The 27,078-nt window shown below is 43.2% G+C and overlaps 1 protein-coding gene across 1 annotated transcript in view; it reads right to left on the bottom strand.

The window, feature by feature from the left end:
- znf839 (zinc finger protein 839) overlaps nucleotides 1-27,078 on the bottom strand; it is a 54,629-nt gene that overhangs the window by 8,411 nt on the left and 19,140 nt on the right. Inside the window, exons 6-12 of the mRNA XM_084308565.1 lie at nucleotides 25,625-26,662; nucleotides 22,338-22,481; nucleotides 20,396-20,509; nucleotides 19,604-19,696; nucleotides 16,994-17,140; nucleotides 16,461-16,571; nucleotides 4,373-4,460 (exon numbers count right to left, since the gene is read on the bottom strand). Coding sequence (XP_084164691.1) covers nucleotides 4,373-4,460; nucleotides 16,461-16,571; nucleotides 16,994-17,140; nucleotides 19,604-19,696; nucleotides 20,396-20,509; nucleotides 22,338-22,481; nucleotides 25,625-26,662 — 1,735 coding nt within the window. The remainder of the gene's footprint in view (nucleotides 1-4,372; nucleotides 4,461-16,460; nucleotides 16,572-16,993; nucleotides 17,141-19,603; nucleotides 19,697-20,395; nucleotides 20,510-22,337; nucleotides 22,482-25,624; nucleotides 26,663-27,078) is intronic.

Below are 27,078 nucleotides of genomic sequence, written 5' to 3'. Positions count from 1 at the left end.
AGACAGAGGAGAAGAGAGGAGCAGACAGAGGAGCAGACAGAGGAGAAGAGGGGAGCAGACAGAGGAGAAGAGGAGCAGACAGAGGAGAAGAGAGGAGCAGACAGAGGAGAAGAGAGGAGCAGACAGAGGAGAAGAGAGAAGCAGACAGAGGAGAAGAGAGGAGCAGACAGAGGAGAAGAGGGGAGCAGACAGAGGAGAAGAGGGGAGCAGATAGAGGAGAAGAGAGAAGAGGAAAGGAGGAGAAGAGAGAAGCAGACAGAGGAGAAGAAAGAAGGGGAAAGGAGAAGAGAGAAGCAGACAGAGGAGAAGAGAGGAGCAGACAGAGGAGAAGAGAAAAGAGGAAAGGAGGAGAAGAGAGAAGCAGACAAGAGGAGAAGAAAGAAGGGGAAAGGAGAAGAGAGAAGCAGACAGAGGACAGCATGAAACAGACAGACGCATCTCAACACGAAGCAGTAAAGACCAACATCATTCAGACCTCCTACAACATTAAGCCACATCCCTACTGTTCACATCCATTCAGTCTCTAACTTGTTAAGGTTATCCGATGTGTTTGACAACTAGTTGATGCAGGTGACACTATGGTAGGACAGATTGACAGGGTTCGCGCCACAAGCACAGCACAAAAAGAGTCACCAGGAGGCGTGTACCAAGAAATGAATTTTTTTTAAATGAGAGGTGGCCCTATGGTTTCAAGTTGTGTTATGATATAATAAACCATAATCAAAAGCAAAAAAGTGGGTTTGACTTTATTTACCTACCCCGTTTTTCGATTGAAAAATTGCATTTTTTGGCCTTTTTGGTGGATTTCTGACCGTTTCCGCCTAAATCATGGTTTTTCATATTTGTAATTTCTTTGGCAATTTTTATCATCACCATTCAAAACCAAATATTTACTGCAGTTGGAAATGGTCCTTTTAAAAATAAAACTTTTATTTAGTTTCCAATAAAGCCTTTAACCTCTTCCACCCGGGGAATATTTTCTGAAAATCCGCCTAAAATATATACCTAGGTAAATGGGATATTGCTCCACTTCTACAAGGTCCATTTGCATATTCTTGGTATCTAGGGATATCTACGGACCTCAGGGAATGTATTCACAGTGTCAGAAATATTGTGTCTATTACTAGGCTTGCTTAAATTGTGATGAAACAAAGGAGAATATGAATTATGATTTTTCTTTGCATCTTTGACAGTGAATAACACCATGCTAATAATGACCAAACATTAAAAACTGCCACTGATCTCGTTCAGTACCTTCTTGAGATCACGTGTACAGGAAATCTAAGGAAATTAATAAAGGGAAGATGATTAAACAGAAGGTTCTGTAGATACAGTACTGAATTCTCCCATCCGGACCAATGCAATTTGAAATATTATTATAGAATATAGAATAGGAGGCTTATAAATTACCTTATTATAGCCAATTCGCACATTTATATATATATATACATATATTATCTTTCAAATGCCCGAGTTCAATTTGGATTTAACTAACAATAGGGAGGAGAAACTAACTGCGTTTCAATATTTGTCAAAAACGTTACCTTTTGTGGTAGAATTATCCCGAATATTAACAGTTATTGAAATAATCCATACAAGTGAGTACCTGGCTGTTGATCCCAAGAAGATTCACCGTGCTAGGGATGAGGTGATGAGGAAGGTGCAGTCTAGAGAGAAGAGGGAGATACTAGAAGGGGATGTCAAGACTATCATGATAGATTCAAGAATCACCAAGACGAAGGTTCGATACTTCAATCCGGACACCAAGAAGTCCTACACATCCACCCAGAAGAAGGATATCTACACCATGACTGACGGAGATGGCCGCTTTCTCGACCACTTCCATCAAGGAGAAGGTTCCTGGCGACTCCACCATGTCATCATCACAGGCACTCGCTCTCCAAGTCTTTGAGTGGTGCACCAAGTACGGAGTCTCTGACAGCCTAGAGTCCATTGCTGGAGACAGCAACAACAGTAACACCGGGTACAAGGGTGCGATGTTCCACTTCCTGGAGGAATACCTGGACAGAAGACTGTTCTGGATCACTCAAGAGAGATGGGAAGAGCAGCAGCAAGGACTTGTGGGAGGGAGAGCTGGGAAAGTTGCTGCCGACTGTCAGCTCTCTGGAGAGCACCCTCAGCTTCCCGGCAATCCCGGGGAAGACAAGTGTCCCTGATCTTCCTGACAAGGTAGTCAAAGACCTCTCCTCAGACCAGCACTATGGATACAGGATCACCAAGGCTATCAGAAGTGGCAAGATGGACAATGATCTTGCTGCACTGACAGTTGGCAAGACTGGACACAGAAGGTGGCTCACCACAGCTAACCTGTTCTGTGACTGGTGGTGCCGCAGCCATGGACTTAAGGGCAAGCTGCTGGCCAGACTGAGGGAGATCGTCTCCTTCATAACCATGGTGTACTTCCCCTGCTGGTTCCAAGTGAAGATCAACAACAGCTGGGTGGACGGACCTAGGAATGTCCTGTTTGAGCTGTCCTGCCTCCACACCCAGCCCAAGGTGGTGCAGACTGTCCGGTCCTCTGCATGGTTCGCTCAATCTGAGGCGATCCTGGTGACCATGCTCTGCAGCGAGGCGGAGCAGGAGAGGAGGTTCGCAGTCCTCAAGATCATCTCCCTCAGGGGGAGCAGGAGCTGGGGGACACCTCCCTCCCTCAGGCTGCGCACCCTGCCCAACCTCAACACACAGGCGGCCACCCTAGAGAACATTATCGACTGGGAGGGGGCGCCACCGAGACTATCATCACCTGCAAGCTAACCAAGTTGGAGTTGCTGGAGTTCATGGGGAAGCCCATGGAGGTGGAGTACTTCCCCTGCCACACGCAGGCTATAGAGAGAGCTGTGAAGGAAGCGACAGCAGCAGCCAGTGCTGTGTCTGGTGCTGAGAGGAGCGACGGATGCATCCGGGGGAGGGCAGAGCACATGGACCTGGTGCCCAGGATCAACAGCAAGCAGGACCTCATCGGCATCATGAAGCTTGGCATGAAGTAGATTGTACAGTACATGCAATCAAACTGAATCTCCACATTTATGGCTTTGAAATACAGCTAGATGTATTGCTACAGTATCTGATAAAAAAAAATTATAAAATAACAAAGGCAAAAAAAAAAAAGAAAGCATTATAAAAACCAAAATGCTGTCCTGCCCTGTTTTCACTAATTATACAGTACCACACACTTCCGATTATTTATTTATGGTATACCATGGTATTGTATGTTATTGCATTGTAAAACATGGTATGGGCTACTATACCAAGCTTAAGGTAGGGGTAGTAAGTCTCAATGAGGATGTAGACAAGCAGCCACATATATGAAAATGTGATTTTGGCGGAAACTGTCAGAAATCCGCCAAAAAGGTAAAAAAATGCAATTTTTCAATCGAAAAACGGGGTAGGTAAATAAAAGTCAAACCCACTTTTTTGCTTTTGATTATGGTTTATTATATCATAACACAACTTGAAACCATAGGGCCACCTCTTATTTTTTTTTTATTATTTTTTTCCCCCCTCCATTTTCCTCCGATTTTCTCCCATCCCAATGTTAGTGGTTATGCCAATTCCCAATCCCCTTCCTGGTCGCTGCACACTTACCCCCCACAGTCGGTCTGGGAGAGTGGAGGCTACCACGTGCTTCCTCCGACACACGTCCAGCCAATCAACCGCTTTTTTTCACCTGGCAGCGCGGATCCTCACTGAGAGGGCGTAGCGTGTGGAAGGATCACACTATCCCACTCAGGTCCCATCCGCGCTGAGCAGGCGCCCCGACCGAACTGTAGGAGTCGCTGTTTACAACGACCCGGACCCACCCCGCCAGCTTCTCCCACCCTCTAATACTGCCAATTGTATTAGTGTGAACGGCCAGCCAAGCTGGTGACAACCCCGGAGCTGTGAGCTGGATTCGAACAGGCGAATCCAGCTCACAGCTCCGGGGTTGGTGACGAACGCAATCTCCGCTACGCCACCTAACCGCCCCTGGCCACCTCTTATTTCAAATATTTTCATTTCTTGACACACCCTGTACACATGCCCTTGTGCTTCAACTTGATTGGTCAATAGGATCTTCCTTGAAAGCTAACAAGCTAACTGCCTGTCAATCAAAGGAGGTCGGACTCTTAACAACGTTGCCAAAACCGAAAGCGAAACTTAACACGGACGGGATATAAACATTGTGGAAGCAAAGAAAAGGCAGAGAATGTACTTTGCAAAAGTTAGGAAGAGGTAGGAACTTGATTCAGCGTGTCGATTATAGAACAATAGAAAACTGTCTATTTGAGTGGAAATGTGAATATAAACTAAAGAGAGCTGTTTACAGGAAGACACCACTGGATTAATGTGTCCTGGTTGGACCTCTCCTTACCTTTCTGAGCCGTCTCTATTCCATTCTGTTGGATGGGAACACTGTTCTCCATCTTAAATCTCTTGGAGGGCGGCAACATCTTGGAATTCTACAAAAGGAATAGAAGTGAATGTATCGTGCATCTGAAACCATCATGTACTTTCATACTTAAACTACTACTGTTGTCATGTGATGACCCAGGCTCACTGAAACATATCAATAACATAGTACTACTGTTGTCATAAAACATAGATGGCTGCTTTTTGGTAAATGGTTGCTTTTTTATAGAACGCTTTTATCCAAAGCGCTCACATTTTACCCATTCACTCACCGACGGCGGAGGCAACCATGCAAGGTGCCAACCTGCTCATCGGGAGCAATTAGGGGTTAAGTGTCTTGCTCAAGGACACATCGACACGCTTCCCGGGAGGAGCGGGAATCGAACCGGCAACCTCCGGATTGCCAGACGACTGCTCTACCTCCTGAGCCACTGTCGCCACATAGAGGTGTATTTATGTTATGATAACTCACCAGAACATGGGCTAAATCATGCTTCAAATGAAACACATTGGACAGGAAAATATGTCCTTCTCAAGGGATGATCCCATGTGGTTTATACTAGTCCTGTGTGGTTTATACTAGTCCTGTGTGGTTTATACTAGTCCTGTGTGGTTTATACTAGTCCTGTGTGGTTTATACTAGTCCCGTGTGATTTATACTAGTCCCATGTGGTTTATACTAGTCCTGTGTGGTTTATACTAGTCTCATGTGGTTTATACTAGTCCCATGTGGTTTATACTAGTCCCATGTGGTTTATACTAGTCCTGTGTGGTTTATACTAGTCCTGTGTGGTTTATACTAGTCCTGTGTGGTTTATACTAGTCCCATGTGGTTTATACTAGTCCTGTGTGATTTATACTAGTCCCATGTGGTTTATACTAGTCCCATGTGGTTTATACTAGTCCTGTGTGGTTTATACTAGTCCTGTGTGGTTTATACTAGTCCTGTGTGGTTTATACTAGTCCTGTGTGGTTTATACTAGTCCTGTGTGGTTTATACTAGTCCTGTGTGGTTTATACTAGTCCCATGTGGTTTATACTAGTCCTGTGTGGTTTATACTAGTCCCATCTGGTTTATACTAGTCCTGTGTGGTTTATACTAGTCCTGTGTGGTTTATACTAGTCCCATGTGGTTTATACTAGTCCCATGTGGTTTATACTAGTCCCATGTGGTTTATACTAGTCCCATGTGGTTTATACTAGTCCTGTGTGGTTTATACTAGTCCCATGTGGTTTATACTAGTCCCATGTGGTTTATACTAGTCCCATGTGGTTTATACTAGTCCTGTGTGGTTTATACTAGTCCTGTGTGGTTTATACTAGTCCTGTGTGGTTTATATTAGTCCTGTGTGGTTTATACTAGTCCCATGTGGTTTATACTAGTCCCATGTGGTTTATACTAGTCCTGTGTGGTTTATACTAGTCCTGTGTGGTTTATACTAGTCCTGTGTGGTTTATACTAGTCCCATGTGGTTTATACTAGTCCCATGTGGTTTATACTAGTCCCGTGTGGTTTATACTAGTCCCGTGTGGTTTATACTAGTCCCGTGTGGTTTATACTAGTCCCATGTGGTTTATACTAGTCCTGTGTGGTTTATACTAGTCCTGTGTGGTTTATGCTAGTCCCATGAGGTTTATACTAGTCCCATGTGGTTTATACTAGTCCCATGTGGTTTATACTAGTCCTGTGTGGTTTATACTAGTCCTGTGTGGTTTATACTAGTCCTGTGTGGTTTATACTAGTCCCATGTGGTTTATACTAGTCCCATGTGGTTTATACTAGTCCTGTGTGGTTTATACTAGTCCCATGTGGTTTATGCTAGTCCCATGAGGTTTATACTAGTCCCATGTGGTTTATACTAGTCCCATGTGGTTTATACTAGTCCTGTGTGGTTTATACTAGTCCTGTGTGGTTTATACTAGTCCTGTGTGGTTTATACTAGTCCCATGTGGTTTATACTAGTCCTGTGTGGTTTATACTAGTCCCATGTGGTTTATACTAGTCCTGTGTGGTTTATACTAGTCCTGTGTGGTTTATACTAGTCCCGTGTGGTTTATACTAGTCCTGTGTGGTTTATACTAGTCCTGTGTGGTTTATACTAGTCCCATGTGGTTTATACTAGTCCCATGTGGTTTATGCTAGTCCCATGAGGTTTATACTAGTCCCATGTGGTTTATACTAGTCCCATGAGGTTTATACTAGTCCCATGTGGTTTATACTAGTCCCATGTGGTTTATACTAGTCCTGTGTGGTTTATACTAGTCCTGTGTGGTTTATACTAGTCCTGTGTGGTTTATACTAGTCCCGTGTGGTTTATACTAGTCCCATGTGGTTTATACTAGTCCCATGTGGTTTATACTAGTCCCATGTGGTTTATACTAGTCCCGTGTGGTTTATACTAGTCCTGTGTGGTTTATACTAGTCCTGTGTGGTTTATACTAGTCCTGTGTGGTTTATACTAGTCCTGTGTGGTTTATACTAGTCCTGTGTGGTTTATACTAGTCCCATGTGGTTTATACTAGTCCTGTGTGGTTTATACTAGTCCTGTGTGGTTTATACTAGTCCCATGTGGTTTATACTAGTCCTGTGTGGTTTATACTAGTCCTGTGTGGTTTATACTAGTCCCGTGTGGTTTATACTAGTCCTGTGTGGTTTATACTAGTCCCATGTGGTTTATACTAGTCCTGTGTGGTTTATACTAGTCCCATGTGGTTTATACTAGTCCCGTGTGGTTTATACTAGTCCTGTGTGGTTTATACTAGTCCTGTGTGGTTTATACTAGTCCTGTGTGGTTTATACTAGTCCCATGTGGTTTATACTAGTCCCATGTGGTTTATACTAGTCCCGTGTGGTTTATACTAGTCCTGTGTGGTTTATACTAGTCCTGTGTGGTTTATACTAGTCCCATGTGGTTTATACTAGTCCCATGTGGTTTATACTAGTCCTGTGTGGTTTATACTAGTCCTGTGTGGTTTATACTAGTCCCATGTGGTTTATACTAGTCCTGTGTGGTTTATACTAGTCCTGTGTGGTTTATACTAGTCCTGTGTGGTTTATACTAGTCCTGTGTGGTTTATACTAGTCCTGTGTGGTTTATACTAGTCCCATGTGGTTTATACTAGTCCTGTGTGGTTTATACTAGTCCCATGTGGTTTATACTAGTCCCATGTGGTTTATACTAGTCCTGTGTGGTTTATACTAGTCCTGTGTGGTTTATACTAGTCCTGTGTGGTTTATACTAGTCCCATGTGGTTTATACTAGTCCTGTGTGGTTTATACTAGTCCTGTGTGGTTTATACTAGTCCTGTGTGGTTTATACTAGTCCCATGTGGTTTATACTAGTCCTGTGTGGTTTATACTAGTCCCATGTGGTTTATACTAGTCCCATGTGGTTTATACTAGTCCTGTGTGGTTTATACTAGTCCCATGTGGTTTATACTAGTCCCATGTGGTTTATACTAGTCCTGTGTGGTTTATACTAGTCCTGTGTGGTTTATACTAGTCCTGTGTGGTTTATACTAGTCCCATGTGGTTTATACTAGTCCCATGTGGTTTATACTAGTCCTGTGTGGTTTATACTAGTCCTGTGTGGTTTATACTAGTCCTGTGTGGTTTATACTAGTCCTGTGTGGTTTATACTAGTCCTGTGTGGTTTATACTAGTCCCATGTGGTTTATACTAGTCCTGTGTGGTTTATACTAGTCCTGTGTGGTTTATACTAGTCCTGTGTGGTTTATACTAGTCCTGTGTGGTTTATACTAGTCCCGTGTGGTTTATACTAGTCCCATGTGGTTTATACTAGTCCCATGTGGTTTATACTAGTCCCATGTGGTTTATACTAGTCCTGTGTGGTTTATACTAGTCCCATGTGGTTTATACTAGTCCTGTGTGGTTTATACTAGTCCTGTGTGGTTTATACTAGTCCTGTGTGGTTTATACTAGTCCTGTGTGGTTTATACTAGTCCTGTGTGGTTTATACTAGTCCTGTGTGGTTTATACTAGTCCTGTGTGGTTTATACTAGTCCTGTGTGGTTTATACTAGTCCCATGTGGTTTATACTAGTCCTGTGTGGTTTATACTAGTCCTGTGTGGTTTATACTAGTCCCATGTGGTTTATACTAGTCCTGTGTGGTTTATACTAGTCCTGTGTGGTTTATACTAGTCCCATGTGGTTTATACTAGTCCCGTGTGGTTTATACTAGTCCTGTGTGGTTTATACTAGTCCTGTGTGGTTTATACTAGTCCCATGTGGTTTATACTAGTCCTGTGTGGTTTATACTAGTCCTGTGTGGTTTATACTAGTCCCATGTGGTTTATACTAGTCCTGTGTGGTTTATACTAGTCCTGTGTGGTTTATACTAGTCCTGTGTGGTTTATACTAGTCCTGTGTGGTTTATACTAGTCCCATGTGGTTTATACTAGTCCTGTGTGGTTTATACTAGTCCTGTGTGGTTTATACTAGTCCCATGTGGTTTATACTAGTCCTGTGTGGTTTATACTAGTCCTGTGTGGTTTATACTAGTCCTGTGTGGTTTATACTAGTCCTGTGTGGTTTATACTAGTCCTGTGTGGTTTATACTAGTCCTGTGTGGTTTATACTAGTCCCATGTGGTTTATACTAGTCCTGTGTGGTTTATACTAGTCCCATGTGGTTTATACTAGTCCTGTGTGGTTTATACTAGTCCCATCTGGTTTATACTAGTCCTGTGTGGTTTATACTAGTCCTGTGTGGTTTATACTAGTCCTGTGAGGTTTATACTAGTCCTGTGTGGTTTATACTAGTCCTGTGTGGTTTATACTAGTCCTGTGTGGTTTATACTAGTCCTGTGTGGTTTATACTAGTCCTGTGTGGTTTATACTAGTCCCATGTGGTTTATACTAGTCCTGTGTGGTTTATACTAGTCCCATGTGGTTTATACTAGTCCTGTGTGGTTTATACTAGTCCCATCTGGTTTATACTAGTCCTGTGTGGTTTATACTAGTCCTGTGAGGTTTATACTAGTCCTGTGTGGTTTATACTAGTCCCATGTGGTTTATACTAGTCCTGTGTGGTTTATACTAGTCCCATGTGGTTTATACTAGTCCTGTGTGGTTTATACTAGTCCTGTGTGGTTTATACTAGTCCTGTGTGGTTTATACTAGTCCCATGAGGTTTATACTAGTCCTGTGTGGTTTATACTAGTCCTGTGTGGTTTATACTAGTCCCATGTGGTTTATACTAGTCCTGTGTGGTTTATACTAGTCCCATGTGGTTTATACTAGTCCTGTGTGGTTTATACTAGTCCTGTGTGGTTTATACTAGTCCTGTGTGGTTTATACTAGTCCCATGTGGTTTATACTAGTCCTGTGTGGTTTATACTAGTCCCATGTGGTTTATACTAGTCCTGTGTGGTTTATACTAGTCCCATGTGGTTTATACTAGTCCCATGTGGTTTATACTAGTCCCATGTGGTTTATACTAGTCCTGTGTGGTTTATACTAGTCCTGTGTGGTTTATACTAGTCCCATGTGGTTTATACTAGTCCTGTGTGGTTTATACTAGTCCCATCTGGTTTATACTAGTCCTGTGTGGTTTATACTAGTCCTGTGTGGTTTATACTAGTCCCATGAGGTTTATACTAGTCCTGTGTGGTTTATACTAGTCCTGTGTGGTTTATACTAGTCCCATGTGGTTTATACTAGTCCTGTGTGGTTTATACTAGTCCCATGTGGTTTATACTAGTCCTGTGTGGTTTATACTAGTCCCATGTGGTTTATACTATTCCTGTGTGGTTTATACTAGTCCCATGTGGTTTATACTAGTCCCATGTGGTTTATACTAGTCCTGTGTGGTTTATACTAGTCCTGTGTGGTTTATACTAGTCCCATGTGGTTTATACTAGTCCTGTGTGGTTTATACTAGTCCTGTGTGGTTTATACTAGTCCTGTGTGGTTTATACTAGTCCTGTGTGGTTTATACTAGTCCTGTGTGGTTTATACTAGTCCTGTGTGGTTTATACTAGTCCTGTGTGGTTTATACTAGTCCTGTGTGGTTTATACTAGTCCCATGTGGTTTATACTAGTCCTGTGTGGTTTATACTAGTCCCATCTGGTTTATACTAGTCCTGTGTGGTTTATACTAGTCCTGTGTGGTTTATACTAGTCCCATGAGGTTTATACTAGTCCTGTGTGGTTTATACTAGTCCTGTGTGGTTTATACTAGTCCTGTGTGGTTTATACTAGTCCCATGTGGTTTATACTAGTCCCGTGTGGTTTATACTAGTCCCGTGTGGTTTATACTAGTCCTGTGTGGTTTATACTAGTCCTGTGTGGTTTATACTAGTCCTGTGTGGTTTATACTAGTCCCATGTGGTTTATACTAGTCCCATGTGGTTTATACTAGTCCTGTGTGGTTTATACTAGTCCTGTGTGGTTTATACTAGTCCTGTGTGGTTTATACTAGTCCTGTGTGGTTTATACTAGTCCTGTGTGGTTTATACTAGTCCTGTGTGGTTTATACTAGTCCCATGAGGTTTATACTAGTCCTGTGTGGTTTATACTAGTCCTGTGTGGTTTATACTAGTCCCATGTGGTTTATACTAGTCCTGTGTGGTTTATACTAGTCCTGTGTGGTTTATACTAGTCCTGTGTGGTTTATACTAGTCCCATGTGGTTTATACTAGTCCTGTGTGGTTTATACTAGTCCCGTGTGGTTTATACTAGTCCTGTGTGGTTTATACTAGTCCTGTGTGGTTTATATTAGTCCTGTGTGGTTTATACTAGTCCTGTGTGGTTTATACTAGTCCTGTGTGGTTTATACTAGTCCTGTGTGGTTTATACTAGTCCTGTGTGGTTTATACTAGTCCTGTGTGGTTTATACTAGTCCTGTGTGGTTTATACTAGTCCTGTGTGGTTTATACTAGTCCCGTGTGGTTTATACTAGTCCCGTGTGGTTTATACTAGTCCCATGTGGTTTATACTAGTCCCATGTGGTTTATACTAGTCCCGTGTGGTTTATACTAGTCCCATGAGGTTTATACTAGTCCCATGTGGTTTATACTAGTCCCATGTGGTTTATACTAGTCCTGTGTGGTTTATACTAGTCCCATGTGGTTTATACTAGTCCCATGAGGTTTATACTAGTCCTGTGTGGTTTATACTAGTCCTGTGTGGTTTATACTAGTCCTGTGTGGTTTATACTAGTCCTGTGTGGTTTATACTAGTCCCATGTGGTTTATACTAGTCCTGTGTGGTTTATACTAGTCCTGTGTGGTTTATACTAGTCCTGTGTGGTTTATACTAGTCCCATGAGGTTTATACTAGTCCCATGTGGTTTATACTAGTCCTGTGTGGTTTATACTAGTCCTGTGTGGTTTATACTAGTCCTGTGTGGTTTATACTAGTCCTGTGTGGTTTATACTAGTCCCATGTGGTTTATACTAGTCCTGTGTGGTTTATACTAGTCCCATGTGGTTTATACTAGTCCTGTGTGGTTTATACTAGTCCTGTGTGGTTTATACTAGTCCTGTGTGGTTTATACTAGTCCTGTGTGGTTTATACTAGTCCTGTGTGGTTTATACTAGTCCCATGTGGTTTATACTAGTCCCATCTGGTTTATACTAGTCCTGTGTGGTTTATACTAGTCCCATGTGGTTTATACTAGTCCTGTGTGGTTTATACTAGTCCTGTGTGGTTTATACTAGTCCTGTGTGGTTTATACTAGTCCTGTGTGGTTTATACTAGTCCTGTGTGGTTTATACTAGTCCCATGTGGTTTATACTAGTCCTGTGTGGTTTATACTAGTCCTGTGTGGTTTATACTAGTCCTGTGTGGTTTATACTAGTCCTGTCTGGTTTATACTAGTCCTGTGTGGTTTATATTAGTCCTGTGTGGTTTATACTAGTCCTGTGTGGTTTATACTAGTCCTGTCTGGTTTATACTAGTCCCATGTGGTTTATACTAGTCCTGTGTGGTTTATACTAGTCCCATGTGGTTTATACTAGTCCCATGTGGTTTATACTAGTCCTGTGTGGTTTATACTAGTCCTGTGTGGTTTATACTAGTCCCATGTGGTTTATACTAGTCCTGTGTGGTTTATACTAGTCCCATGTGGTTTATACTAGTCCCATGTGGTTTATACTAGTCCTGTGTGGTTTATACTAGTCCTGTGTGGTTTATACTAGTCCTGTGTGGTTTATACTAGTCCTGTGTGGTTTATACTAGTCCTGTGTGGTTTATACTAGTCCCATGTGGTTTATACTAGTCCCATGAGGTTTATACTAGTCCCATGTGGTTTATACTAGTCCTGTGTGGTTTATACTAGTCCCATGTGGTTTATACTAGTCCTGTGTGGTTTATACTAGTCCTGTGTGGTTTATACTAGTCCCATCTGGTTTATACTAGTCCTGTGTGGTTTATACTAGTCCTGTGTGGTTTATACTAGTCCCATGTGGTTTATACTAGTCCTGTGTGGTTTATACTAGTCCCATGAGGTTTATACTAGTCCTGTGTGGTTTATACTAGTCCTGTGTGGTTTATACTAGTCCTGTGTGGTTTATACTAGTCCCATCTGGTTTATACTAGTCCTGTGTGGTTTATACTAGTCCTGTGTGGTTTATACTAGTCCTGTGTGGTTTATACTAGTCCTGTGTGGTTTATACTAGTCCTGTGTGGTTTATACTAGTCCCATGTGGTTTATACTAGTCCTGTGAGGTTTATACTAGTCCCATGTGGTTTATACTAGTCCTGTGTGGTTTATACTAGTCCTGTGTGGTTTATACTAGTCCTGTGTGGTTTATACTAGTCCTGTGTGGTTTATACTAGTCCCATGTGGTTTATACTAGTCCTGTGTGGTTTATACTAGTCCCATGTGGTTTATACTAGTCCCATGTGGTTTATACTAGTCCTGTGTGGTTTATACTAGTCCTGTGTGGTTTATACTAGTCCTGTGTGGTTTATACTAGTCCTGTGTGGTTTATACTAGTCCTGTGTGGTTTATACTAGTCCCATGTGGTTTATACTAGTCCCATGAGGTTTATACTAGTCCCATGTGGTTTATACTAGTCCTGTGTGGTTTATACTAGTCCCATGTGGTTTATACTAGTCCTGTGTGGTTTATACTAGTCCTGTGTGGTTTATACTAGTCCCATCTGGTTTATACTAGTCCTGTGTGGTTTATACTAGTCCTGTGTGGTTTATACTAGTCCCATGTGGTTTATACTAGTCCTGTGTGGTTTATACTAGTCCCATGAGGTTTATACTAGTCCTGTGTGGTTTATACTAGTCCTGTGTGGTTTATACTAGTCCTGTGTGGTTTATACTAGTCCCATCTGGTTTATACTAGTCCTGTGTGGTTTATACTAGTCCTGTGTGGTTTATACTAGTCCTGTGTGGTTTATACTAGTCCTGTGTGGTTTATACTAGTCCTGTGTGGTTTATACTAGTCCCATGTGGTTTATACTAGTCCTGTGAGGTTTATACTAGTCCCATGTGGTTTATACTAGTCCTGTGTGGTTTATACTAGTCCTGTGTGGTTTATACTAGTCCTGTGTGGTTTATACTAGTCCTGTGTGGTTTATACTAGTCCCGTGTGGTTTATACTAGTCCTGTGTGGTTTATACTAGTCCTGTGTGGTTTATACTAGTCCTGTGTGGTTTATACTAGTCCTGTGTGGTTTATACTAGTCCTGTGTGGTTTATACTAGTCCCGTGTGGTTTATACTAGTCCCATGTGGTTTATACTAGTCCCATGTGGTTTATACTAGTCCCATGTGGTTTATACTAGTCCTGTGTGGTTTATACTAGTCCTGTGTGGTTTATACTAGTCCTGTGTGGTTTATACTAGTCCCGTGTGGTTTATACTAGTCCCATGTGGTTTATACTAGTCCCATGTGGTTTATACTAGTCCTGTGTGGTTTATACTAGTCCTGTGTGGTTTATACTAGTCCCGTGTGGTTTAAGATAGTCCTGTGTGGTTTATACTAGTCCTGTGTGGTTTATACTAGTCCTGTGTGGTTTATACTAGTCCTGTGTGGTTTATACTAGTCCTGTGTGGTTTATACTAGTCCCATGTGGTTTATACTAGTCCCATGTGGTTTATACTAGTCCTGTGTGGTTTATACTAGTCCCATGTGGTTTATACTAGTCCTGTGTGGTTTATACTAGTCCTGTGTGGTTTATACTAGTCCTGTGTGGTTTATACTAGTCCTGTGTGGTTTATACTAGTCCTGTGTGGTTTATACTAGTCCCATGTGGTTTATACTAGTCCTGTGTGGTTTATACTAGTCCTGTGTGGTTTATACTAGTCCTGTGTGGTTTATACTAGTCCCGTGTGGTTTATACTAGTCCTGTGTGGTTTATACTAGTCCTGTGTGGTTTATACTAGTCCCATGTGGTTTATACTAGTCCTGTGTGGTTTATACTAGTCCCGTGTGGTTTATACTAGTCCTGTGTGGTTTATACTAGTCCTGTGTGGTTTATACTAGTCCCATGTGGTTTATACTAGTCCCATGTGGTTTATACTAGTCCTGTGTGGTTTATACTAGTCCTGTGTGGTTTATACTAGTCCCATGAGGTTTATACTAGTCCCATGTGGTTTATACTAGTCCTGTGTGGTTTATACTAGTCCTGTGTGGTTTATACTAGTCCTGTGTGGTTTATACTAGTCCCATGTGGTTTATACTAGTCCTGTGTGGTTTATACTAGTCCTGTGTGGTTTATACTAGTCCCATGTGGTTTATACTAGTCCTGTGTGGTTTATACTAGTCCTGTGTGGTTTATACTAGTCCTGTGTGGTTTATACTAGTCCTGTGTGGTTTATACTAGTCCCATGTGGTTTATACTAGTCCTATGTGGTTTATACTAGTCCTGTGTGGTTTATACTAGTCCTGTGTGGTTTATACTAGTCCTGTGTGGTTTATACTAGTCCCATGTGGTTTATACTAGTCCCATGTGGTTTATACTAGTCCCATGTGGTTTATACTAGTCCTATGTGGTTTATACTAGTCCCATCTGGTTTATACTAGTCCCATGTGGTTTATACTAGTCCTGTGTGGTTTATACTAGTCCCATGTGGTTTATACTAGTCCCATGTGGTTTATACTAGTCCCATGTGGTTTATACTAGTCCCATGTGGTTTATACTAGTCCTGTGTGGTTTATACTAGTCCCATGTGGTATATGATAGTCCCATGTGGTATATGATAGTCCCATGTGGTATATGATAGTCCCATGCTATGCTAATCCCACCCAAAACCATGCGGTTTCTTGTATGCAGTACAAATGTTATTTTATTGAATGCGTTTCTATATTTCAATTTAAATAAAGTTGTAAATAAATAAATAATAATGTACAAAGCACATAAGCACTCACTTCCAAGTTGCATTGAGGAGTTGTTCCAAACTATAGAGAGCCGGTATAGACTTAGGGGAACTTGTGTATTCAATATCGCAAAGGCAAGGACAAATATAAAAAGTCAACGTTAAAGGGGCAAAACTATGGAATAACTTTGACAAAGAAGTAAAAATGTGTAGTTCGATACATACATTTAAGAAATTACTCAAATATAAAGTGATACATAATTATAAAACCTTATTATTATCCTAATTATATTTTATTATAACATAACTGTATTCAAATAGTGACAAAAAAAAGAAGAAATAGCAAAGAAAAAAGATATATAATAAAAGACAAATTTATACATAAAACTATGAAACTTTTGTAACCTTTTGTTTTTGCAAAATGATGAATTATGTTTATTTTTTGTATATATTTTTTGTGTAAATACTGTAATGTAAAAAGGGTAGGCAATTATAAGCCTCGGCTTCAGCCTACACATTTTCGTTCATTTCTTTTTAATGTTCTACTACTATGCTTTGTAAAAGAAGACCGAAATAAAATCATTAATTCATTCATAAACAAATTCTCAAAATTGTAAAAAAATGCGTTCACTTTGTCATTATGGGGTATTGTGTAAATGTATGGCAAAAAAAGTGATTCAATCTAACCCTTAGAGTAGAATGTGAAGTGAAGGGGCTCAGTGCATCAGGTAGCAGCATCAGAGCAGCATCTTACCTCCATGTAGCGCACGTTCTTGGTTGCCAGGTTGGTGTTGGAGGTCTGGGGCGATCCAGGGAACACTTTCAGCTTGTTCACCTCGTCAAAGATACCCAGAGACTTGGCAACCTGGAAGACACAGTAGGCAAACACATTCCAGGGAGAATATAGAGAATATACTGATTCCAAGAAAACAGCTGAAGAAGCTGAAAGAGACACTGGAAGAGAACACAAACTCTAATCTGGAAAAACTCTTAATAGTTAATATGGATGGTCAGAGCCAGTAGAGCAGAGCAGAATAGAACAGAACAGATCCTCTAACCTCTATGTTTTAGATCTCCATTGTGGAACAGAGTAGAACATAAGAGATGTTATAACCTCTATGTTTCAGGCCTCCATTGTGGAACAGAGTAGAACAGAACAGATGTTCTAACCTCTAAGTTTTAGACATCCATTGTGGACCAGAGTAGAACAGAACAGAATGTTCTAACCTCTATGTTTCAGGCCTCCATTGTGGGCCAGAGTAGAACAGAACAGAATGTTCTTCTAACCTCTATGTTTCGGACCTCCAGGGCTGAGTGGACACCCTGTGGATTGGAGATGTACTCCTGGGCCATCTTCTTCACCTGGCCCTGCAGGGACTCAAACTCACGGTACATGTCGGGGAAGTGGGCCTTGGCCGGACGCCCCTTCTCCACCTGAAACAGCACAGCAACATGGACCCCTTAACGATGTTACCTCAATGTTACGAATGTTACCTCAATGTTACTAATGTTACCTCAATGTTACCTCAATGTTACCTCAATGTTACGAATGTTACCTCAATGTTACTAATGTTACCTCAATGTTAACTCAATGTTACGAATGTTACCTCAATGTTACTAATGTTACCTCAATGTTACTAATGTTACCTCAATGTTACTAATGTTACCTCAATGTTACTAATGTTACCTCAATGTTACTAATGTTACCTCAATGTTACTAATGTTACCTCAATGTTACTAATGTTACCTCAATGTTACTAATGTTACCTCAATGCGACTAACATTACTAACGTTACCTCAGTGTTACCTCAATGTTACTAACGTTACCTCAATGTTACTAATGTTACTAACGTTACCTCAATGTTACTAATGTTACTAACGTTACCTCAATGTTACTAACGTTACTAATGTTACCTCAATGTTACTAACGTTACCTCAATGTTACTAATGTTACCTCAATGTTACTAATGTTACCTCAATGTTACTAACGTTAATAATGTTACTAACGTTACCTCAGTGTTACTAACGTTACCTCAATGTTACTAATGTTACCTCAATGTTACTAATGTTACCTCAATGTTACTAACGTTACTAATGTTACCTCAATGTTACGAATGTTACCTCAATGTTACTAATGTTACCTCAATGTTACTAACGTTACCTCAATGCTACTAACGTTACCTCAATGTTACTAACGTTACCTCAATGCTACTAACGTTACCTCAATGTTACTAATGTTACCTCAATGTTACTAACATCACCTCCGTGTCACTAACGTCACCTCCGTGTCACTAACATCACCTCCGTGTCACTAACGTCACCTCCGTGTCACTAACATCACCTCCGTGTCACTAACGTCACCTCCGTGTCACTAACATCACCTCCGTGTCACTAACATCACCTCCGTGTCACTAACATCACCTCCGTGTCACTAACATCACCTCCGTGTCACTAACATCACCTCCGTGTCACTAACGTCACCTCCGTGTCACTAACGTCACCTCAATGTTACTAACATCACCTCCGTGTCACTAACGTCACCTCAATGTTACTAACATCACCTCCGTGTCACTAACATCACCTCCGTGTCACTAACGTCACCTCCGTGTCACTAACGTCACCTCAATGTTACTAACATCACCTCCGTGTTACTAACATCACCTCCGTGTCACTAACGTCACCTCCGTGTCACTAACGTCACCTCAATGTTACTAACATCACCTCAATGTTACTAACATCACCTCCGTGTCACTAACGTCACCTCAATGTTACTAACATCACCTCCGTGTTACTAACGTCACCTCCGTGTCACTAACGTCACCTCCGTGTCACTAACGTCACCTCAATGTTACTAACATCACCTCCGTGTCACTAACGTCACCTCCGTGTCACTAACATCACCTCCGTGTCACTAACGTCACCTCCGTGTCACTAACATCACCTCCGTGTCACTAACGTCACCTCCGTGTCACTAACATCACCTCCGTGTCACTAACGTCACCTCCGTGTCACTAACGTCACCTCCGTGTCACTAACATCACCTCCGTGTCACTAACGTCACCTCCGTGTCACTAACATCACCTCCGTGTTACTAACGTCACCTCCGTGTCACTAACATCACCTCCGTGTCACTAACATCACCTCCGTGTCACTAACATCACCTCCGTGTCACTAACGTCACCTCCGTGTCACTAACGTCACCTCCGTGTCACTAACGTCACCCCCGAGTCACTAACATCACCTCCGTGTTACTAACGTTACCTCCGTGTTACTACAGTGTAGCAGCCAGACAGCAGCATGACCAGAGTGGAGCTCAGAGATGAAGAGGGACTGTTGCAGACCGACTCCCTCAGAGTGTTTCCACCGCGGAAGAATGACAACCGTCTGTCTGTCTGGATGTCAGCGTGTGTCTGTCTGTGTGGCTGGATGTCAGCGTGTGTCTGTCTGTGTGGCTGGATGTCAGCGTGTGTCTGTGTGTCTGGATGTCAGCGTGTGTCTGTCTGTGTGGCTGGATGTCAGCGTGTGTCTGTCTGTGTGGCTGGATGTCAGCGTGTGTCTGTGTGTCTGGATGTCAGCGTGTGTCTGTCTGTGTGGCTGGATGTCAGCGTGTGTCTGTCTGTGTGTCTGGATGTCAGCGTGTGTCTGTCTGTGTGTCTGGATGTCAGCGTGTGTCTGTGTGTCTGGATGTCAGCGTGTGTCTGTCTGTGTGGCTGGATGTCTGCGTGTGTCTGTGTGGCTGGATGTCAGCGTGTGTCTGTCTGTGTGGCTGGATGTCAGCGTGTGTCTGTGTGGCTGGATGTCAGCGTGTGTCTGTCTGTGTGTCTGGATGTCAGCGTGTGTCTGTCTGTGTGGCTGGTCGTCAGCGTGTGTCTGTGTGGATGTGTACGTGTGCATTACCTTCGCCATCAGGAACTCCCAGAGAGTGAGAGCCTTCGCCAGTCGAGGAAGCACCACATCCATCAGGTCCTCATTCTCACACTGTTGCACCAACTACACACACACACACACACACACACACATTTATCAATATTTCTGTATGCGAAAAAGGTTGAAAGTTGATATACTGTGCCCCAGTTTACTTAAAACGAACACGCCAACATCATGGGATATGTCTCTCTCTCTCTCTCTCTATATAAAGCAGACACAGACCACTAGCCTAGCTTACAACTCTGGGAAATGTGTTTTTGGACAGCTAGACTAGCTGGTCCGTATCCGTGTCCATTAATTTGTGCTAAGCTAGGCTAGCTGGCAGCCGGATAGCTTACTACTGAGGGGTGTAACGATGCATCGATTAATCTAAATGCATCGATTCTCATGTGTTCGATTAGATTATAATCGAAATAATAAAAAAGAATATATATATATATATATATCTTTTTTTTTTTGTGTGTGTATTGTTTCTATTGACCTATAGTCCATTCATGCTGAGTGAATCAGTTCCCCCAGCCACATTTGTGTATTCAAATTTTTTTTGGGGAATTAACTGAGCATTTCCCATAATGTTGAGGTGTTCCTTTAAAAACCAAAAATGTCAATCAGAATTTTGAATGTAAACATAGACAATGTCTCTGACCAGATATCGTTACCTAGCAACTAAAAACACCATTTGAAACAGTCTAGCGTCAGTAATGCAGAGCCAACAGTGGAACCGTTTACTGGAGCAGATAAACGAGTAGAAGGTCTTCGTACCTCTTTGAGCCTCACTCTCCTCCTCTCCGCCAGCTGTTCCTCTGTGGCTCCAGCGCCCCCTATCTTTGGAGGCCTGCCACGACGCCCTCGTCTGATCGGGTGCCCCACCAACACCTGACGTGACGAGAAATACTATGCGATGAGTTTAGAAGTGGAGGTATTGAGTAGAGTGAGGGCTGAAGGGCTGTCGGAACACATTTCAATATTCGAATTCGATTTAAAAATATATATATTCAACTACCAAGCTGCCTGTCAAATGCAAAAAAAAACAAACAAACATCGTTTGATATGGACTGAAAATGTGATTTTGGAAAAATGTGCCTGCAATGCAAGTCAATACATGGGTGTGACAATAGACAGCGCAATACCTAATGCTCGTTTCATATTGGTACTACCATTAACCCTTTCACTGCAACACTACCAAATGGTTAACCCTTTCACTGCGACAACACATAAAGTTAACCCTTTCACTGCCACACGACAAAGGGTTAACCTTTTCACTACCACACTACAGAAGGTTAACCCTTTACTATCACACTACAGACGTGTGATAGTAAAGGGTTAACCTTCTGTAGTGTGGTAGTGAAAGGGCTAATATTAGGGATGTCCGATATTATTGGCCTACCGATATTGGCATTAAAATGTGATATCGGTAGCGGTTTAATTTATTTTTATTTTTTTATTTTATTTCACCTTTATTTACCCAGGCAAGCAAGTAAGAACAAATTCTGATTTTATTTATTGTCAAAAGTATGCATAATGTTGTGTTAATTCCATGACAAGATATATGTAATGTTAATTACCGTAAATCCTCAAATAGAGGAGGGACGTCCGATAAAGGAGGGGCCTCTCATAATGGCCGGGGGGTTTGATGCATTTAGACAAACACAGGCCGGTCTCTATTATAAGGTCGCAAAAAAAAGTATTTTTTAAATTTTTCGTGACGTGATATAGAATGAGATAAACTCTTGCCAATGGAAATCAAGTGCTGCCTCCCGCTACACTGACTACCGTACATTAACGTTTCCCTCTGGTTAGCTTTAGCGCTAGCCGCTAGCTAACGTTGTCATAATATCTAGATATGTGGTGTCAGCTGGATGACGTTGACTTCGTTTGCAAACGTTAACGTTCGCTATCTATATGGCGTTGGCAGGAGAGGCTGGCGTTGTCCAGTTGACACATTAGAGATCATGATGCTATGATAACGTTAGTAGCTAAAGCTATTCCCTGCATGTAAACAACTCGATTCGACGGAGGAAGTCGAGAAGGTACCACACGCTAAACCGTCCCCGGACCCCACAACCTAGTATAGAAAGTTCCAACTTCAGTGTGTGAATTACGTTAATCCCACAATTACTCAACTGCACTCAATATTTAAATACCAATGCTAGTCTAAATAAATGTAGACAGACAATGTACGTATTAAAAAATAAAAATAATAATAATAATAATAATAATAATAATAATAATAATAATAATAATAATAATAATAATAATAATAATAATAATGCAATAAAAGTCTGAAAATGAAGGGATTATGTCCATGAGTGTCATTTTTTTAAATTAAGGCCTGCCTCTTATATAAGCCTCTCTCTAATAAAGGCCTGGTGCTCTTTGCAGCTGAGGTAAATAGAAGACCCGTCCTATATTTGAGGATTTACGGTACCTGAAATTATTCCGTTTTTTGGGGGGGGGGGGGGAACCCTGCATATATCGGTATCGGTTGATATCGGTATCGGAAATTAAGAGTTGGACAATATCAGTATTGGTTAAAAAGCCAATATCGAGCACCCCTAGTTAATATGGTATGTGTCTGCTTTGAAGTGGTAATAACATGTACATTTGACCATTATTGTGTGGTTAGAATGTGCCTCATTTCAGCCTGCTCACAGTCACAGTCACCAGCCACCCTATTCTACGCTTCATACTGTGTGTTCCTGACCTTGGGCGGTGGTCCCGCAGACCGGCCTCTTCCTCGCCCTGCGCCTCTTCCTCGGCCCCTGGGCCTGCCTCGGCCCCTGTGCTGCAGGCCCCTCAACCCCGCTGACGCTGCTGGACCCTGGCTGGAGGGGGCCGAGCCCTCTGCCTGGTGGAGGAGAGAGAGAGGTGGAGGGAGAGAGAGAGAGAGGTGTGTGTATATATAGAGAGAGAGGTGGAGGGAGAGAGAGGTGTGTATATAGAGAGGTGGAGGGAGAGAGAGAGGTGGAGGGAGAGAGAGAGGTGGAGAGAGAGAGAGAGAGGGAGAGAGAGGTGTGTGTATATATTAGGGCTGGGCGATATGGCCAAAAATGATATCGCGATAACGATATCGATAACAATATCATATCACTCGATAAAAAAAAAAAAGTATTAAAAAAAAAACAGATGTTTATTTTGCAGCAATTCTTTGTCGTTGCCGCCATCTTTAGTGTTACAGCCCCTCACACACCAGTTCTCAGGCTGCAGCTGGTTTGAAAGCGAAAGTAAACCGGCTTCTCTGCTGGCTGTGGCTCCAGGGGAGTTGAACAGTTCTGGCTCTGCTCGTTTCTTTTCTATCTTTTGGCGCTTTTTTGGTGGACAAACCACCGCACATGTGCACCGTGACTCGTGACTGGAGACTAGCGCTGCTAGCACACATAGCCTACTGTGTACAGACGGTTTCAAACTGTATTTTAAATTAGAAAGCAAACAAAATAAATGGACAAGAGAAAAATAAATCTCAATTTGGTCAGTATTGTCATTTGGACAAGCAAAGCCATTACTTTAAGTTGCAGGCAAGAAAGTCTGTCCACTGTCTCTGGTTTTAAAACTGCCGTGTATATTTTTTCCCGATATATATATTTTTTCCGATATCGATTATTAAAATATATCGCGGTAATTATCGCTATCGTTATATCGCCCAGCCCTACAATTTACTCAAGCCTAGTAACGGACACAGTATTTCTCAGCCCTGCTAGTCTCACACAAGGATCAGAACACACTAGAACAGATGCTAGGAGAAGAACTTGCAGGGGTCAGCAGTTGGCTTTCGGACACCTAGGTAAGACAGAGGCAGTACTATTGGGCTCCAAGCCCAAGCTCAGGAGTTTAACATCCAGTTAGGAGCTGTAACCCTAAAACAGCACAAAAAAAAAAGCGAAGTATCTAGGCTGTATGATAGACGGGAGCCTAGATGGGGAGGCTATGGCCTCCCAAGTACTGGGCAAAGTCAACGCCCGCACCAGGTACCTAGCTAGGAAAGCCAACCTCCTTGGCAGAGATAGCCTCAGGCTACTAGCAAATAGCCTAGTACTCTGCCACTTTGACTATGGTAGCGTGTCTTGGTTCGAGGGCCTGACAGTGACCATAAAAAAGAAGCTTCAGGTTTCCCAAAATAAGCTGGTAAGGGTGGTAATGGGTCTTGGCCCTCATACCCACATAGGAGGAGTCACTTTCAGGAGCTAAACTGGCTTCCTGTAGAGGCCAGAGTTACCCAGCTCAGACTGAACATAGAGCACAATATTATAAACCAATGGTCCCCTAGATACCTCCAGAACTACTTCACCCCGGTCAACGAATCCCACAACCACAGAACTAGAGCAAGCATAGCAAACCCGAAGCCTGCTTCTTTCCGATCCAAACTGGGCCAGTGCTCCCTTACTTTCTCTGGAGCCCAGGATTGGAACAAGCTGCCTCTCCCCATCAAGCAGAGCTTGAGCCTCCACAGCTTCAAGAGAAGCATCAGGAAGTGGCTCATGGACAGAATAGAGGAATAGTTTGAATGGGTTTCCAATCAGTTTTTAGTTATTGTGGGGTATACAATGTTAGCTATAGGCTAGTCTTCTAATGTTTTAAATGTATGTGTTTTGTGTTATTGTCGTGTTTTTGTTGTGGCCCAACAGCCCTGGGACCATGACGGAAATAAGGGTTTTACTCTTTCTCATGTTATCCTTTGGATCCTTGTTGTGTGTTTTTAATCCATCAATAAAATAAAATAAAATAAAATTCTGACACTGGGAATACATTCCCTGAGATCCATAGATGTCCCTAGAATCAGATACCAAGAACATGCAAATGGACCATATTAAAAAAAAAAAGTCTGTAAATGTGTATTCTACGTTCTTATGGAATGAATGAGATAAAAAAATTAAAATAAAAAATACATTTTTCATAAGGCGATAATTTGCTGTGTAATTAATTAATCTAATTAACGGGATAAACTGACAGCCCTAATTTAGACTACAGCAAAGGGCTCCACAGTACCCCCACCGGTAAACCCACCGGTCTCTAAGGGCCGTGAAGAACTATGGTGCTGGAACCAAAGGGTTCAGATTCTTTACACAAACGTTCCATCCGTAGTTATTGTGTATTAACAGTTATTATTGTGTAGCCTGGACCCATGTTCATTCACTGTTGCAGTGTTTGGTAATATCAGCCGACAGGAAATTAAATGTAGTCCCTTTAGAAAGTTTATGTTGGGCGCCCCAGTGGCGAACCACATAGCGCGCTCAGTCGCGACACGGCCGACCCGGGTTCGATTCCCGAACCCGTCGTTATTTGCCGAATGTCTTCCCCCCACTCTGTCTCCCATTCCTCTTCCGTCTCTCCCTACTGGACTGCCCAGTAGAAATAAAGCGATAAAACACCAAAAAATAAATCTTAACCCGTCCATCCCTCAACACCGTGTCTACTCCTGCCCCTTGCAAAGCGTATTCTAGGAGTGTCAAAAAGGACTTTAATATGTCTCGTACGGCTGCACAATTAATCGGAAAAAAATCGCGATCTCGATTCATAGACCTATGCGATCTCATTTCTAAATTATGATGATTAAAAAAAAATTGTTTTACTTTACAAATATATATATATATTCTTTTTACTTTTTAACTTTACTTTTTTTAAATGACAAAAAAATAAGAATCGTGTGAGAGAATCGTGATCTCAATTCTTAAGAGAGAAAAATCGTGATTCACATTTGAGCAAGAATCGTGCTGCAGCCCTAATGTCTCTGGAGACGGCCGAGAAGAAGATAAAAACATCTCACCCTGGGGAGCTCCAGTAGCTCACCGCATATCTCGGCGCCATTTCTGCGTCGGGGAAAACCGTGCTGCGTCACGGATCTGGGGGACTCGAGTTCGATTCCCGGACCCGACGTCATTTCCCGGAATGTTTTCCCCTGATCTATATCCCGTTTCACCCTATATCTGTCGGTCATGCTTGACCAGAAAAGCGATAAACGCTAAAAAATAAAGTAAAAAAAAAAAAACATCTCACCCTCTGCGGCGAGCCGAGGGACTCCTCCTTCCCGTCCTCTTTTTCCTTCTCGGTCGCCGTCGTGTTCATCTCCTCTCCGCCGCCCCCACCCTCCTCCTCCTCCTCCTCCTCCTCCTCCTTCGCGTCCACGTCCATGTCCTCCTCCGCCCCTTCCCGTTTACAGGTCTCCGCGCCCCCGCCCGGCTTCTTCCGCGGCGGCGCTGGCTCTCCGTCGCCCCTGGCGGGCGTGGTGGTGGTGGTGGCGGCGGGCGCAGGCGCGGTCGTGGCGTCCCCGTGCGCGGGGTTCAGCTTATAGTGTCTGTTGAGGCCGCCGTGACCGATGTAGGCCTTGTCGCAGGTCTTGCACTTGAAGTCCCGGGACTTGTGGCGGCAGCCGCCGTCCTCCTTCTTGCCGCCCTCCTCCTCCTCCTCGCCCAGGCTCATCTCGGAGTAGTCGTCGGAGTCCGACTGGTGGCTCTCGGCCAGGTCCTCGTTCTTGATGAACTTGTAGTCCTTGGCCTTGTACTTGGGCGGCCGGGACACGCGGCCCGAGCGCGTCTGCACCTTCAGCGGCTTCTTCTCCTTCACCCGCGCCTTCTTCTCTTTCTCCTTCTCCTTCTCCCGGGGCTTGGCGGGCGACGGCACCGACGCGGCCGTGCCGACGGTAGGCGCGGGTTTAGCGCCAGTGGGAGCGGCGCCGCTAGCCGGGGCCTTGACCATGGAGACCGTGAGGGTTTTGAGGGGAGTCGCGGCGGCGGCGGGGGTCTTCTGGATGCGCACCGGGGTGCCGGGGGTCTTCTGCTGGAGGATCACCGGTTTGCCGCCGGCGGTCTGGACGGTCACCGGCACCGTGACGGCCGTCTGCTGCTGGCCCACTTGCTTCTGGACCATCGGCACCAGGGAGCCCAGCATCTGGGCGGTGCCTCCCTGGAGCAGCAGCTGGATGGGCGGGTCGCCGGGGTTCTGCTGCAGGAAGAACTGCTGCCCCTGCTGGCCCACGATGGGCTGGATGTGGATGATCTGAGGGCTGCTCACGCCGCCATTGGCCGAGACTTTGACCTGAGGCGGGAGAGAGACACATTATTATATGACGGGCAGCTCCATATGATATGACAGGGTGAGACACCGACGTTATAGTTTTGATATGGTGAGAATGGTCCGCCTGCATCTGTAGCTCAGACTCTCCGCGTTAGAGTGAGGTTGTGGTCGTCCCTTCTTTTTTTTATAATTTTTTTGTTCTCACTTTTTCTGTATTTTTGCTCGCATCCCAATTTAGTCGTTATGCCAATTCCCTTCCTGGTCGTTGCGCGCATTGCCCCACTGTCGGCCTAGGGAGGGTGTAGAACTACTGCATCATGCCTCCTCCGATACATGTGGAGTCAGCCAGCCGCTTCTTTTCACCCGACAGCGAGGAGTCTCACTGGGGGAACGTAACGCGTGCGGTGGAGGTTCACGCTATTTCCCCCCGATCCCCT

This window comes from Notolepis coatsorum (genome assembly GCF_963971535.1).
Source record: "Notolepis coatsorum genome assembly, chromosome: 2".
Taxonomy (NCBI): Eukaryota; Metazoa; Chordata; class Actinopteri; order Aulopiformes; family Paralepididae; genus Notolepis; species Notolepis coatsorum.
This window is presented reverse-complemented; position numbering and strand designations above follow the sequence as displayed.